This window comes from Pundamilia nyererei, unplaced genomic scaffold (assembly GCF_000239375.1).
Source record: "Pundamilia nyererei isolate P.nyererei 1_Seehausen unplaced genomic scaffold, PunNye1.0 scaffold00013, whole genome shotgun sequence".
Lineage (NCBI taxonomy): Eukaryota > Metazoa > Chordata > Actinopteri > Cichliformes > Cichlidae > Pundamilia > Pundamilia nyererei.
This window is the reverse complement of record NW_005187414.1, coordinates 5,773,196-5,785,839: the sequence shown is the minus strand read 5'-3', so window position 1 is coordinate 5,785,839 and position 12,644 is coordinate 5,773,196. Positions and strand designations below refer to the sequence as shown.

Genomic DNA, 12,644 nt, shown 5'->3' with positions numbered 1-12,644 from the left:
GGGGGGGGGGGTTCTTACTGACACCTAGTGTTAAATAATGAGACAGCTATAATAGCAGGGCAAGGACAGTAGTGCTGCTCCATACTGCAAATCTGATGTTAAGTAAATACAGGGCCAGCATTGCAGATACCAGTACCAGTACAGATACAGATGCTGATAAGTATAACCGAGAAAGGCAGCTTAAGTGGGGGAGAGTGTGTGTCAGTGTGTCACTATTTATGAGCTGAGTCATCATCAATTTGTTAACTTCTTAACACATTTTAATAACTATTAAATCACTGTGGTGATTTTTACTTTGCATAGTACTCAGTTAACACAGTAAAACACATCTTTCAGCTTTTCATGTATTTTGAAACTGTTTTTGGAGACCCTGAATGTACATATGTCTGTCTCTAAAGCACTTTGCGTCAGCTTCTGTTGTTTAAATGTGCTGTAGGCTATAACTAGAATAAGCGTGATGTTTGAACAGAAAAAGTTTTAGACATTTTTCATAGTGCAACAAAGTATCAATCACGTATAGTATCAAGTATCAGTATCTAGTATTGATCCAATACAAATACCGATACCAGGGTTGGTATCGATACTATCAATATTTGGATCAGGCTCACCTCAACAGGGCAGGGCAAGGACACATAGGCCAACAATAACAAACTCATGCTGTTTGAAGCCACTTAAGGATTTTAACAAACCACAAGAGCTCCAGCTATAAAAAGAAAGACAACCTGCAACTTTCAACTCCTGATTGGCACTTTCAACATCTGCTTTGCTCACACATCAATTTATACATTTTATTTTCTTCCCTTTTCCTAGATTGGGAATAAATAGCACTGATTAGTGTGTTTGTCTGGGACCCGGCTTGTTTTGAGGATGTTTCCTGAGAGCCCGAGTCATGTGTGCGAGCTAAGTACAGAACGAAATGAAAACGATGCGTGAGAAAAGCAGTCAGCATGCAGTGGCATGTTCTGCTTTTTTTCCTTTTTTTTTTTAATCAGGGAGGAAACAGGAACTGATGTCACCGGGTCACAAACAGGATGCTGTGATTATAACACAATGAAAATGCCTGGCTGTGTTATGGACACCGAGAGGCCAAAGAGCAGAGCCTTAGCATGTGCGATGGAGTGTGGATGAGAGAGCGCTCCTGCTCGTAGGTGTGAGTGTGGGGACGGTGGGAAGCGCTATCAGGCTGGGTCAGGTAACAGATGACCACAGCGCGAGAGGCCTTTAACTGGGTGATTCATCACTGTGATAGCACGTATGTTTTTTCCGAGCATGTGCGGAAGCTCCCCTTTCCAAACTCTTTTCTTTTTTTCCTTTTTTTTAATGAACACACACTAGCTGAGGATGAGGATGCCTAGGTCAACGGGCTTACAGGATGAGTGTGTGTGTGAGGGAAAAACCATCCAGATTCTCTGCTGAGTGTTGATTGCTGCTGATTAGGGGGGTGTTGACTGTTGCAGCATTTGTGTTAATTGGAGTCAGGAGAGATTCTGATAATGTGCATGACACACACACACACACACACACACACACACACACACACACACACACACACACACAGAGAGAGAGAAAGAGAGCGAGAGAGAAAGGAAAAAAGAGAGAAAAAAAAAAATAAAAACACTGATCCTTAAGCGCTCTTCCAAACTGTATGGAACAGCGGCTATTTTCCAAATAGATGAGGATGGTAAATGATAGCAAGACGAAGAAGAGTACTCTGATAAAGATCTCTATTTTAGAAAAGTTGACTTATTTATTTATGTGGAATCCTCACAGATCCGCTGGCTTCCATCTGGTTTCACCCTCCTCTCTGCTGGTGCCAGGTCCTCTCTCCAGCTTTGTTTGCAGAGGAGTGGGTGGTACGGAACCGGGCATTGAAATATTGCTCTTAACCCTGAAGGGGAGGAAGAGCAGTTGGGGAGCCTGCAAGTGCCTGAGTGTATTTTTTATGGGAGGAGGTCTCTGTGGGTCGTGCGCACAGGCTGAGAGGCTTGGCATATGCTGCTGTTTTTATGGCACTGCAGACTCACACCGCGCTCCCCCACGGCATCTGCTTGGACGGCTGCGCGTGTGCGCACGTTTGCGTGCACGAGCTTTATGAGGAGGGAGGGGTGAGAGAGAGAAGAGTAGTGGTGGTGGGGAGGCATTCCCCCTTTTGCCCCGCACCGGGCTTTGTTTCACCATTTCCAGCTTGAGGGGGTGGTATCCGTGGAAACGGATTTGAATTTCAAGCCAATTTAGGGCTGGAGAGAGAGAAACAAGGGGGTGGGTGGGTGGCTGAGTGAGTGGGGCCAGAGCCAACAGCATTTCCAGGAATTACTCGAGGTAGACATACTACATTCAAGGACCTTCATTTACCAAATGTTCAAAACATTATATGTGATGTTGTGTTACTGCAGGAGAGCAGTTAGCACTGATTAAACCAATGCTGTTGGCTGAAATGAAGCTAAACAGATATAAATAAATACTAGACACACACGGTCAATAATGTAAAAGAAAAAAAAAAGGCCTCATAAATAATTTCTTTCCAGAAATTTTCACAGAATTTTTTATTCTACAGAAGTTTGGTCCTTATAAATATGCATTATATACAAAATAACATTATAAAACATATAAAGAGCAGTGTGTCATATTTAAATTAAAACTCTGGAAATACTCATTTAAAAAAGAATTACATTATTGGTTCTGTACTTTTGAAATTCATTATAGGCAGGCAGTGGTGTGACAGTCTTTTTCTTCTCGTTTTGAGTCTCTTGTTTTCAGTTGCATTAAAAAGAACAACAAAAAAAAACCCCAACACCTTTTTTCTATGCGCAAACTTTTCCCTTTCTCTTGGATCGTTCTGGCACTGCACTGACTGTTGTGCTCCTGTGGTTTTCTCTTCAAATCTCTGTTGATTTTCAAAGTATTTTTTCCCCCCATTGTTTTTGTTTATTTATTTTGGTAGTGCAAATCGATCCAAGGATAGACAGGGGCACACAACTGAGCATTCAAACCCCGTTTTTTTAAGGCTTCTAGTGAATTTGGGCTGCATACGATCTTCACCCTTGCGCATGACGTGTCCACCCCCCCCAAATTTCTTTTTTCCACGTGATTGACGGCTGAAGATTAGTTTCAGACATTCAGAACTCAGCAGTGGTGAGGTTGGATTGTGACACGGGGTGAGTTCACTCGTCTAGACCCTGAGTCTTGCATAGCAGGCGAAGCTGGCTGGAAAGAAGGAGAAAGGTGGGGGGGCGGATTTGGAGTGGTCAAATCTTTAGGCACCTTTTCTTTTTTACTGATTGGTTGGCTGTCAAAGTCATCATGATTATCACACAAGGCCAGGTTAGATACACAGGGCGACAATCCACCCTTTATCTCTCTCTCTTTTTTTTTTACTGTCCAGGATGGCCAAGGTTAGAAGTTTAATAATTTCACTGATGCTGTCGTCACACCTCGTGCAGTCAGTCTATTTTTTTTGCCAGTCCATTTAACCATTGTCGCGACTGAGAGAGGTCCTTCACTGTACATGTGTTGCATACAAACACTCGGTCAAAGTTTTTCAATTCTGTCCTTTTTTTTGTTGTTTTTGTTTTTCTTTCCTTTTTGCAGAGCAGACTTTTCTGCCCTCTCCAGTTCTCAAGTGTTCCAGAGCAGCAGTGAACATCTAAAATGATCTCCAGTCTCTTCTCAGCATTTGTAAACAATCCAGAATATTACATTCTGCCTTGATTGTGTCTCCCCCCCTCGTTCCCTTGCCTTCTGACACTCACAGTTTATACCTGTGGGATAAAAGAGAGAAAAAAATGGAGTTACACCAAATAATTTGAACAACATAAAAACAGCAAATTAAAAACAGTTTCCAAGCACTTCTTTAGCTCAAACGCACCGGTATCACTGTTATGTTTTGCTTGGAAGTAAACATCCTAAAAATTCCACTAAAAGCCACAGCACTAAAACATAGCACCTTTGAGACCGAGCAGAGCCAAACATGTGCGAGAAATCATTATAGGTTCTCACTTTAGGTCATCATATGGCCAAGATAAAGTGTAGCTAGCATAATTTATAGAAACCAATAATGCACGTGATTACGTTTCCCCCCCAGCTTAGGTCAGAATACCAAAAAAAACAGGGAAAAACAGCAAGTCTCATCTTCTCCTATGAATGTTGGTGTACTAGTGAGGAATCGTGCACTTGAGACAACCTAATGGATGTCAAATAGAGGATCTAAGGCAATGCTGATGAAGACGTGATTTTATTTCATTTCATTTATTTATTTATTTGCCTTACCTCAGTCGCTATGACGCATTCCTTCCTCTCTTCCGCTATAACAAATACCGACTGGTACATGGAGTCTCTCGAGGAGCATATTGTAGATATTCTACACTCTGGCTTTTCGCTGCAAAACACAAATCACACTTTGTGTTAACGCAAACTAGAAGCACATGGCAGAACTATGCGTTAGGTGTATACACATGCGGCTAAGCAGCAAAGAAGAGTACATAGCTAAGCACTTGTTCAATATAAACTCTGTGGATGAAGAGCAATGTATGGTTGGGGGCCCACTGTTGGGTGCAAATGAGGATTACATGACAGAGGCTTCTCATACATAACAGTCATTTCTACTCAGCAGAGCCCTGTATATATACACACTATCTATGTGAGTGGAATAAATAGTTCTTTAACAGACATTATCGCAGCCAAGGCGAGAGTATAAAGACATGCAAAGATGTTTTCTCTTACCTGTACACTCTACTCAAAGGCATTTTATCATCTAAACCCTTGTCATAAATAAGACTTTTATCCTCTTGTGACTTTTCGTCCTTGAACTCCTTTGATTTCGAGTTGTAAGGGTCCAAGTGATAGTTTTTATGAATAAAGTTTGATTTCTCTGAGTCACAGTCTACTTCCAGGCTGATTTTCTGGTTGGTGTTTTTGAGCTGGGACACTGGGATCAGGTTATCCCTCTGACTGCTGGACAAGTTGTTCATAGTCTCTGATTCTCTTCGCTGCCTCTGGGCTTGCCTGTGGATGTGCCTCAAGGCCAAGACCACCATGCACAGCACCACCAGTAGTGCCACCAGCCCAACAGCCAGAGAAACCGCCGCCCACTGGAAACCATCTTTGTTCTCTCCGGTGGTCACAGGAGAGGTGACGGCGAAATATTCGCATTGGGGTCCAGTGAATCCAGCGGGGCAGCTGCAAGTTGCTGGAGACTTGCCCGGCCCACCTCCCCCACTGCAAGTACCCCCATTGAGGCAGGCCCGAAGGGAACACTCGTTCAGGATCCGGTCGCAGTTTCGCCCTCCGTAGCCGGCAGGACAGATGCAGGTGTAGTCGTTGATTCGGTCCTGGCAGGTGCCTCCATTAAGGCAGGGGTTTCCAGCACACTCGTTGATGTTGATTTCGCAGCGCTGGCCGGTAAACCCTGCGCGGCAGCTGCACACACGGATGCCACCATGGAGCTGACACAGACCTCCTATGAAAAAAAGAGAAAGCGGATGTAGATCATAAGCATCAACGAATACAGGTTCGGAGGAAACTCAGAAGCTACCATTAGCAAACAGAGTGAGAGACGTTTCGACACTGAGGCGTTTCAAAATCAAAGACAGAGAACACAATCTCCGTAATCCCTCCCGCGAGGCTGCTTGAGTTCACACATTTCCACTGAATCCACAGTGTGACCGCAGTGCTGCATATTGTTCTCCCAGCTCAGAACAATCCCAGAGCCCTCTGTGTTTACATGAGGACAGAAATTGAACTGCGCTGGCTATTTGTCCCCTTTCATCAACAACCACAGCAAGCTGTGGTGACATTTACAAGCTGCTGCTCGAAGCTGCTGAGTGTTTACATGGAGGACAATAGACACCAAGTTCCCACCAATTCCTGTTGTTCCAGTGACAGGAATTGGAGTGGGGGGGGGAAAGGGAAGTTCAGAAAAAAGAAAGGGGGGGGGGCAAAGAGGAAAGGAAGACTGTACCATTAGCGCAGGGAAGCGACGTGCACTTGTCCACTTTCTTCTCGCAGTTGAGCCCGGTGTAGCCTCTGGGACACTCGCACATGTAGCTGCGCCCGTTGTCCTTTTCCTTACATTTCCCCTTGTGGAAGCAGGGAGAGTCGGCACAGGTCAGCAGGCTGTGCTCACAGTGGGAACCCTCAAAGCCCTGGGGACAGGTGCACATGTAGCCGCTCTCCAGATTCTTGAGAAATGGAAATAAAAACAAGTCAGTGAGTAAGTATGATCAGCAGCGAATGTTGAAACCTAAAGGTGGGCATGCACCGCTCAGTTTCCTACTTACTGTGCATGTCCCCCCATTCCTGCAGGGGTTGCTGTCACACTCCTTCATCTCCAGCTCACATTTGACCCCCGTGAAGCCTGGCAAGCATGTACACGTATAGCTTCCTTGGCCAGTGTTCATGCAAGTGGCGCCATTCAAGCAGGGATGGTGATGGGTGCAGAAGTTCAGGTCTGGATTGGGGGAGAGAGGAGAAGAGTGTTTGTTTACAGGGTGTCTGCAGGAGACACACACACACAACCAATCTACCCCCGGATGTGTAGAAAGCTATGAATAGAACACTTCAGAGGAAACCTAATTTACTAATGCTTTCAAGTTAATTCAAATGAAAACAGGGTGCAAGTAATATGAGAGCATCTTTTTAAAAAGGAATAGCAGCAGTGAGCCAAGTTGTCTGGCGTACCTTGGTCACATAATAGGCCTCCCCAGCCCTCCTGACAGTTACACTGCCACGGCAGCTGGCAGGTACCGTGCTTGCAGGCCGGGTACTTCCTGCACTCGTCACAGAACGTGCCCTGCCAGCCATCTCTGCATCTGAAAAATTAAAACAAAAACGAAAGACATTTAAAACATTAGTCTTTGTTTTTTTTCTCATGCTAAAAGTGTTGTGATTGCAGTCTTAAGCCATCAAATAACTCAGATTAAATATCCCTGTAACAGATTAATTGGATGTTAATATTAAGAAATCGGTTAACATCAGTAACTGCGTCATACCACAGTTGGACACAATCATTAGATGATTAATTAATGCATCACAGAAATCTGAAAAAAATAACTTTCACTTGGCTAAAAGTGAGATCTTGTAGTAGTAAAACCTTGTTAGTTCATCGCTCATCACTCAGTGAAAGTGCACTTTATTTGTACAGGTAGGTTATACAATGTATGTACAGCATGTGTAGACGTTAATGCTAAGAGTGGGGCTGGAAGCGGGGATCTTTATTGTGTTTAAAGATTACTAATTATAATATAATAATACCCAAGCAAAAATATTTTTTAAAGATTAAGATGCTTCCTAAAGGTTCCTAAGATCGTGGGACTTAAGATGCTCTTTTAAAGGTTAAAACATTTTTCTGTTACTTAGTGCGCAGAGACATGGGAGCAGCTTTACTGGTATCTAAAGGATTTAACCTTAATCTGGAATGGTTTTAGTGGTGGGAACGGTGGATTTGTGCCTAAAAAGAGGGCAAAAATAAAAAATCAGGAGGAATTTCCCACAGCGAGTGGGTGAGTGTGTGTGTGTGTGTGTGAATTATCCACGCTGGTGAGTGAGATAGGGCAGTGACAAGGAGGGAACATGGGAAGCGGAGAACTCAGTGAGTGATGCTGTGAAGAGAGGGCGTGGACCGAAACGCTGACGTGAACTTCAGCCTCACTTAATGAATCATATGGAAATATTTCAGCTCATGTGGATCCTCGGATGATAAAAGTGCTTTTGTTGCACATAAACTGGGAGGCAGCTGAGTGAAGAAGTTGAGTGAAAAACAACCCAGGCCTTCCACATGAAAGGAGCTGACGCTGTGCCCATATGTGCTCCTTTCCTAACAGCCAACACATTTTTCAACACTTGCAATTATTAATACTTACACACACTCGCCAGGTTTGGTGCAGTTTCCATTCCTCTCGCTGCAACCCTCCAGACAGATAGCTACAAGCAGAAAGAAGAGAGAGAAAAAAATGAAACTTACAGTAAGGGTGCTGCTCTTTTACTGTTCTTTGCCTGTTGTCCACCTGTTCCTCCTGACACAATACATCAGGTGCGACAATTTCATATTTTCCATACTGTTAAAAATAAACCATAAGCTAAAATGTTACACAAGTCCCTTGCACTGCCATTAGGCACACAACAACCAAGGCTTTCCTTGAAATAGCCAACTGTAAGCTCTGTATATTAAAGTACACGGGGCCTTGGTGAGGCTCAACTTTCCTCAGAAGCCTCCATTTGATCTAAACCTGTCCGCCACACCCACAGCTGCCACTGGGTGGGTCGTTTGTGTGTGTGTGTGGGTGAGAGTTTGTTTGTCCTGTTTTAAGTGTACCGGTCATGACACTGATTCGCCGGGGCAACATATCAGGCGACTGACAGTAAGCGGCCGGTTTAGTCCAGAACAGATGCTCGCTCTCAATAGCAGACAGCTGTCACTATTGTTGTTTGTGGTCTGCCAGAACCATATTTGCAGCTGCCACTACCGCGCGCCCAACAATGGAAGGGGACTAAACATCGGTGGCGCGTGGCGGATAATAATGCTGCGATTAACCTTGGCGCGTGCAGTCGCCTGGGCTCCTTCTATCAATGCCCGCGCGCACCCCCTCGCGCCCTCCCCTCTCTCCTGCAGATTAAGTTACCGGGCACGCGCTTTCTGAAGGTACAGTAGTAAACAGAAATTAACAGCTCTTCCTTTAACTTACCTGGACAGAAACGGCAGGTAAATGTTCGCTAATACGCGTAGATTTAGCTTAAGTTAGCCAGCCATTTGTGTCACGTGACTACTACTACTACCACTGTGCGCAAGTGTCCACAGTGTGTGTTTCTGCATTAATGTGTTTGCTACTAAGCTCCTTCAAACTCTACACTATGGCCCCGAACGGCCGGGCTTGTTAAAATTTATGTATGGGAGCGTGTGAGCGAGAAGGCAAATTATGGCCTCTGAAAGATGCCCAATCTGTCTTTCTCATGTATATTTTCTGTAGTCAGTGGCGATTGATGTGTGTGTAATTGCAACACGTGAGCCCATCTGGTTAGAATTTGGCGCCACAGTCAAAATAGCACATGCCAATTTCTCTTTCACCGCCAAGTGACATGGATGACAGATCCGCTGTCACCCGTGTGGCCACATATCCAGCACATGGTAACTATTACTCTCACGGTGCCTCCTTCCAATCTACTCTTTGATTAATTTGTTTTGGTGAAAGGGGGCCCTTGGTATTGTGGAGCCAAATGGCATCGAGCCTCCTCATAGGCTCATTCAGAACTTTCCAAATCTTGGGAGTGCTGGTGCACGATCTGGCCAAGTGGGTTTGCACAAGTATAATGTGCCTGTTGTCGTGCTAAGCCTGCCCCCGCCAAGAAAACCCATATTCAATGAGTACCCACAAACCCACCAATTGCACGTCAGAATTACATGATTACAAATTATATGAAGCAAACAGCTATGAAAAATGCATTCCACACCAAAATTGCCTATCAGACTTGCCAGATATCATGAGGTCATGTCTAGTTATAGCACTCAAACATCCTGTGGTCTTGAGGATGATGACCTATGGGTTACACAACTCACATACTAGCAACAGCTGATATCAAACTTATGCATTTCTCTCTATAGGCAGAAACCATTATAATGATTATGAAGAGCAAAGGACGATGTACAGAAACAGATTCATCAGAGTATTGGACAGTTAACCACTTTAAGGTAAGGCCTGTCCACCAAATCCTGCAGAACACTATCCAAAAACTCATTACAATCAGATTGAGTTGAAGCAACTACAGACTGTGATCACCAAGAATAGACTACTGATAGCAAGTGAGCCAGACAGTTGTAAAACATAAAGATTATGTAGCTGGTTGCTTACGTTCTTCGCAGTATTTCCCCTTCCAGCCGGGCAGACAGGATAGCTGTCCATCACGGGTGCAGGTGTAGTGGCCGAATCGGTCATCCCTGGGCGTGCACTTTTTGGAACAACTTTCTCCGTAGTAACTTTCATTGCAGATGAATCGGTACGAATACTTCAGCTCTGTCTGCACATTGGCCAGTGTATCCTGAGACCAGTCAGTTCCTACACCAAGTTGTCTTTGGGTGGTAAAGAGGCTAATCAAAGCGTCTTGGTTGTTGGTTTCTGAAAGAAGATGAAGAAAAAGAAAAAAGAGGAGAAGGAAGAGGAAGTCAGAACTAATGGAGGAAGTTTAGAGTTTAAACCTGCCCATGTCCTGGATTGATTATGGTTTTATGTCACTTATGCATCATAAATGGCTTGCGAGGTCAAAAGTCATCCACTTTTGCTTTAATAATCTGCCCAGTGCCAAGCTGCATCCCTTATCAAATCCCATACAGCTTAGATGAAAGATAAACTCAGGTTGAAATTTCCTCTTTCTTTCCGTCAGCAAAAACATTCCCAGGCCCAGTCCCCTCTTCCAAAGGGCAGAACAGAGTAAGGTGTAAAATACAGGAAGATGTAGTCAGGGGCTTTTGGCAAGCACTGAGTATTCTCACCAAAGCCCACAGCTCTTTCCCACGCCAAAAATAAACTAGAGGAAGTTCAATTGTATTGGGTATAAGAATGAAAAAGGTGTTCTGAAGTTCATAACAAAGGCATGAATAGGCGTGAAAATTGTCTGAAATGATGAACAATTAACAGGAGGTGGAGGGGGAACACTTCAGTGACTAAACTGCATTTAATAGCCCAATTTATTTTCTGCTTTCGTGCATGTTAAGTGTGCAAAAATTGTAAACCGACTGGAGTGTGTTAAACCTACAGACAGAGCTCCCTCCTGTGGTAAAAAAGGCTGCACTTACCTACAGGTAGGTTTCCATAAGGTGAATGCCAGGCTTCAATTATTAATGAAAAGGACCCCTAAAGAGAAAACATATGCCGTTAATACATGCTACAAATACTATAGCGATTAAAAAAAGAGTGCTCGCAATTTAGACGAGAGCCTAAATCTTGCTTATTTTTGTATTTCATAGGCTCCTGCTAATTGAGAAGAGAAATTCAAATCAGACTTAAGACTGCACGAGGAAATATGTGTCACAGTGATCACGAGAGCCTTTCTGGATTTTGAAATGAACGACATGGCAGCAGTCCAATCTGTTAGTCGAAAGAGTATTACCTAATGATATGGATTAGACTAGCTGACCAATAATCGGTGCGCTCCCAAAATGCATAGCAGTTCCCCGAAATCAACATAATAGCAATCGCTGTAGTGAAACAAATAAAGTGGATGTGCTGCTCCACGCCCTTACCGGCCAGCCAAAGTTGAAGGGTATTTGAATCGGTGTAGGTAAAGTGCCACTGTCCTTGGCGCTGAAAGAGTTTGTCCCCAGCACTGGTGTCATTGTACTTCCAAAGATGCAGTCACCTGGAGAGACCACAGCCTGATAGTTCTTCAAGCAAATTCTAAAATAAGTCCTGCAGTTGGGTTTGCATGCATCTCCGTTTGCAAGCAGACCTTTGTGGTTTTTAAATTCGTGGAGATCCAGCTCAAAAACTCCGGATCCAAATACCTAAAAGAGAAGGAAATATTATTTAAGAAAACGTCGTGCAGCTACATGAAGCTTATTCTGTTATTTTAAAAAAAGAGGGGGGTAAAAATTAAACAGTCGGCTCTCCATCTGGTTTCGCCGAGGTCTCAGGACCACCAAGGAGATGTACATCCTCTTTCATACCTGTGATATTAACGTGGTGCTAAATGCGATGGTAAAGGTGAACCAGGCTGCCATCCTTCTTGTTTCTCCAGGGCAGCCGCGTCACCAGCCACTCACGCAGCAAAACCTTCTTATTCCGAAGTATTGACGCCGAGGTAAACAAATAGGGTATTAAAAAAAACCTTCCACGAAACACTATAAATCCTCCACTCCCGATTAGTCCTCAATAGCTCCTTGTTGCCGTGCGTCAAAAGCGTCCAGAGGAAGCGTTTCCAATCTCCAAGTTATCCAAAGGTGAGGGAAGACCAATATCCACAGCTGTGTCTCACTCCGTCAGCAGGCGTCCTCTCCTTGCATGATATTGTACTCCACAATGGTCAACTCCTCTGTGTGCGCGCGGCTCAGACCTTGTTTTGGTGCTCAAGTCGGTGCGTCAGTGCGCCACGGACGTTCATCACTCGTCTTATTACTACTGAATGAACCCTAGTGTGTCTCCTCCCAGATATATAGACTACCACTGCGCTGCTCATTACATAAACTGCCACTCACCCAACTGGCACCGCCCACTTTACATATTCAACCCCCTTCTCTTTCCACCCCAACAATTATCCAGATTTAATACCCACTGGCAGAGAGATGACTGACCACCATGGATACCGGGCGATTATTAACAAGCCCCCAACATCTGCTGACTTATTTTTAGCGCACAATATGCGGGGCGCACATTTAGACTTTTTTTTTTTTTTTGCACAATGAGAGGGGACAGCGCAGGAGAGCCGAAACTTCGAGAATGGAGAGCAGAAATTCAATTACTGTCCTACTCTCCTTGTACCTTCCTTAACCCCCGGTTCCACTCAATTGCACGCCTAATTAGCCCTTACTGCAGCACTGGAGCCTCGCACACTTGGGCTATCCTTCCAGGACCCTCCACTCTCTGTGGGGTCACATGTGCGCCTCCCTCGGGATGTAAGACAAACAATGAAAGCAGAAATGCGATTACAGGGGGGGAGACAAT

The 12,644-nt window shown here is 44.4% G+C and overlaps 1 protein-coding gene across 1 annotated transcript; it reads right to left on the bottom strand.

Moving 5' to 3' along the window:
- Positions 1-2,528: 2,528 nt before the first annotated feature.
- Positions 2,529-12,088, bottom strand: dll4 (delta-like 4 (Drosophila)). Its single transcript, XM_005724999.1, has 11 exons — positions 11,651-12,088; positions 11,228-11,488; positions 10,781-10,838; positions 9,840-10,103; positions 7,857-7,917; positions 6,676-6,806; positions 6,276-6,445; positions 5,957-6,176; positions 4,720-5,455; positions 4,267-4,375; positions 2,529-3,758 (listed from the first exon to the last, which is right to left on the bottom strand). Exons 1-11 carry the CDS (start codon positions 11,702-11,704, stop codon positions 3,753-3,755), a joined length of 2,070 nt encoding a protein of 689 aa, XP_005725056.1. The 5' UTR covers positions 11,705-12,088; the 3' UTR covers positions 2,529-3,752.
- Positions 12,089-12,644: the final 556 nt, after the last annotated feature.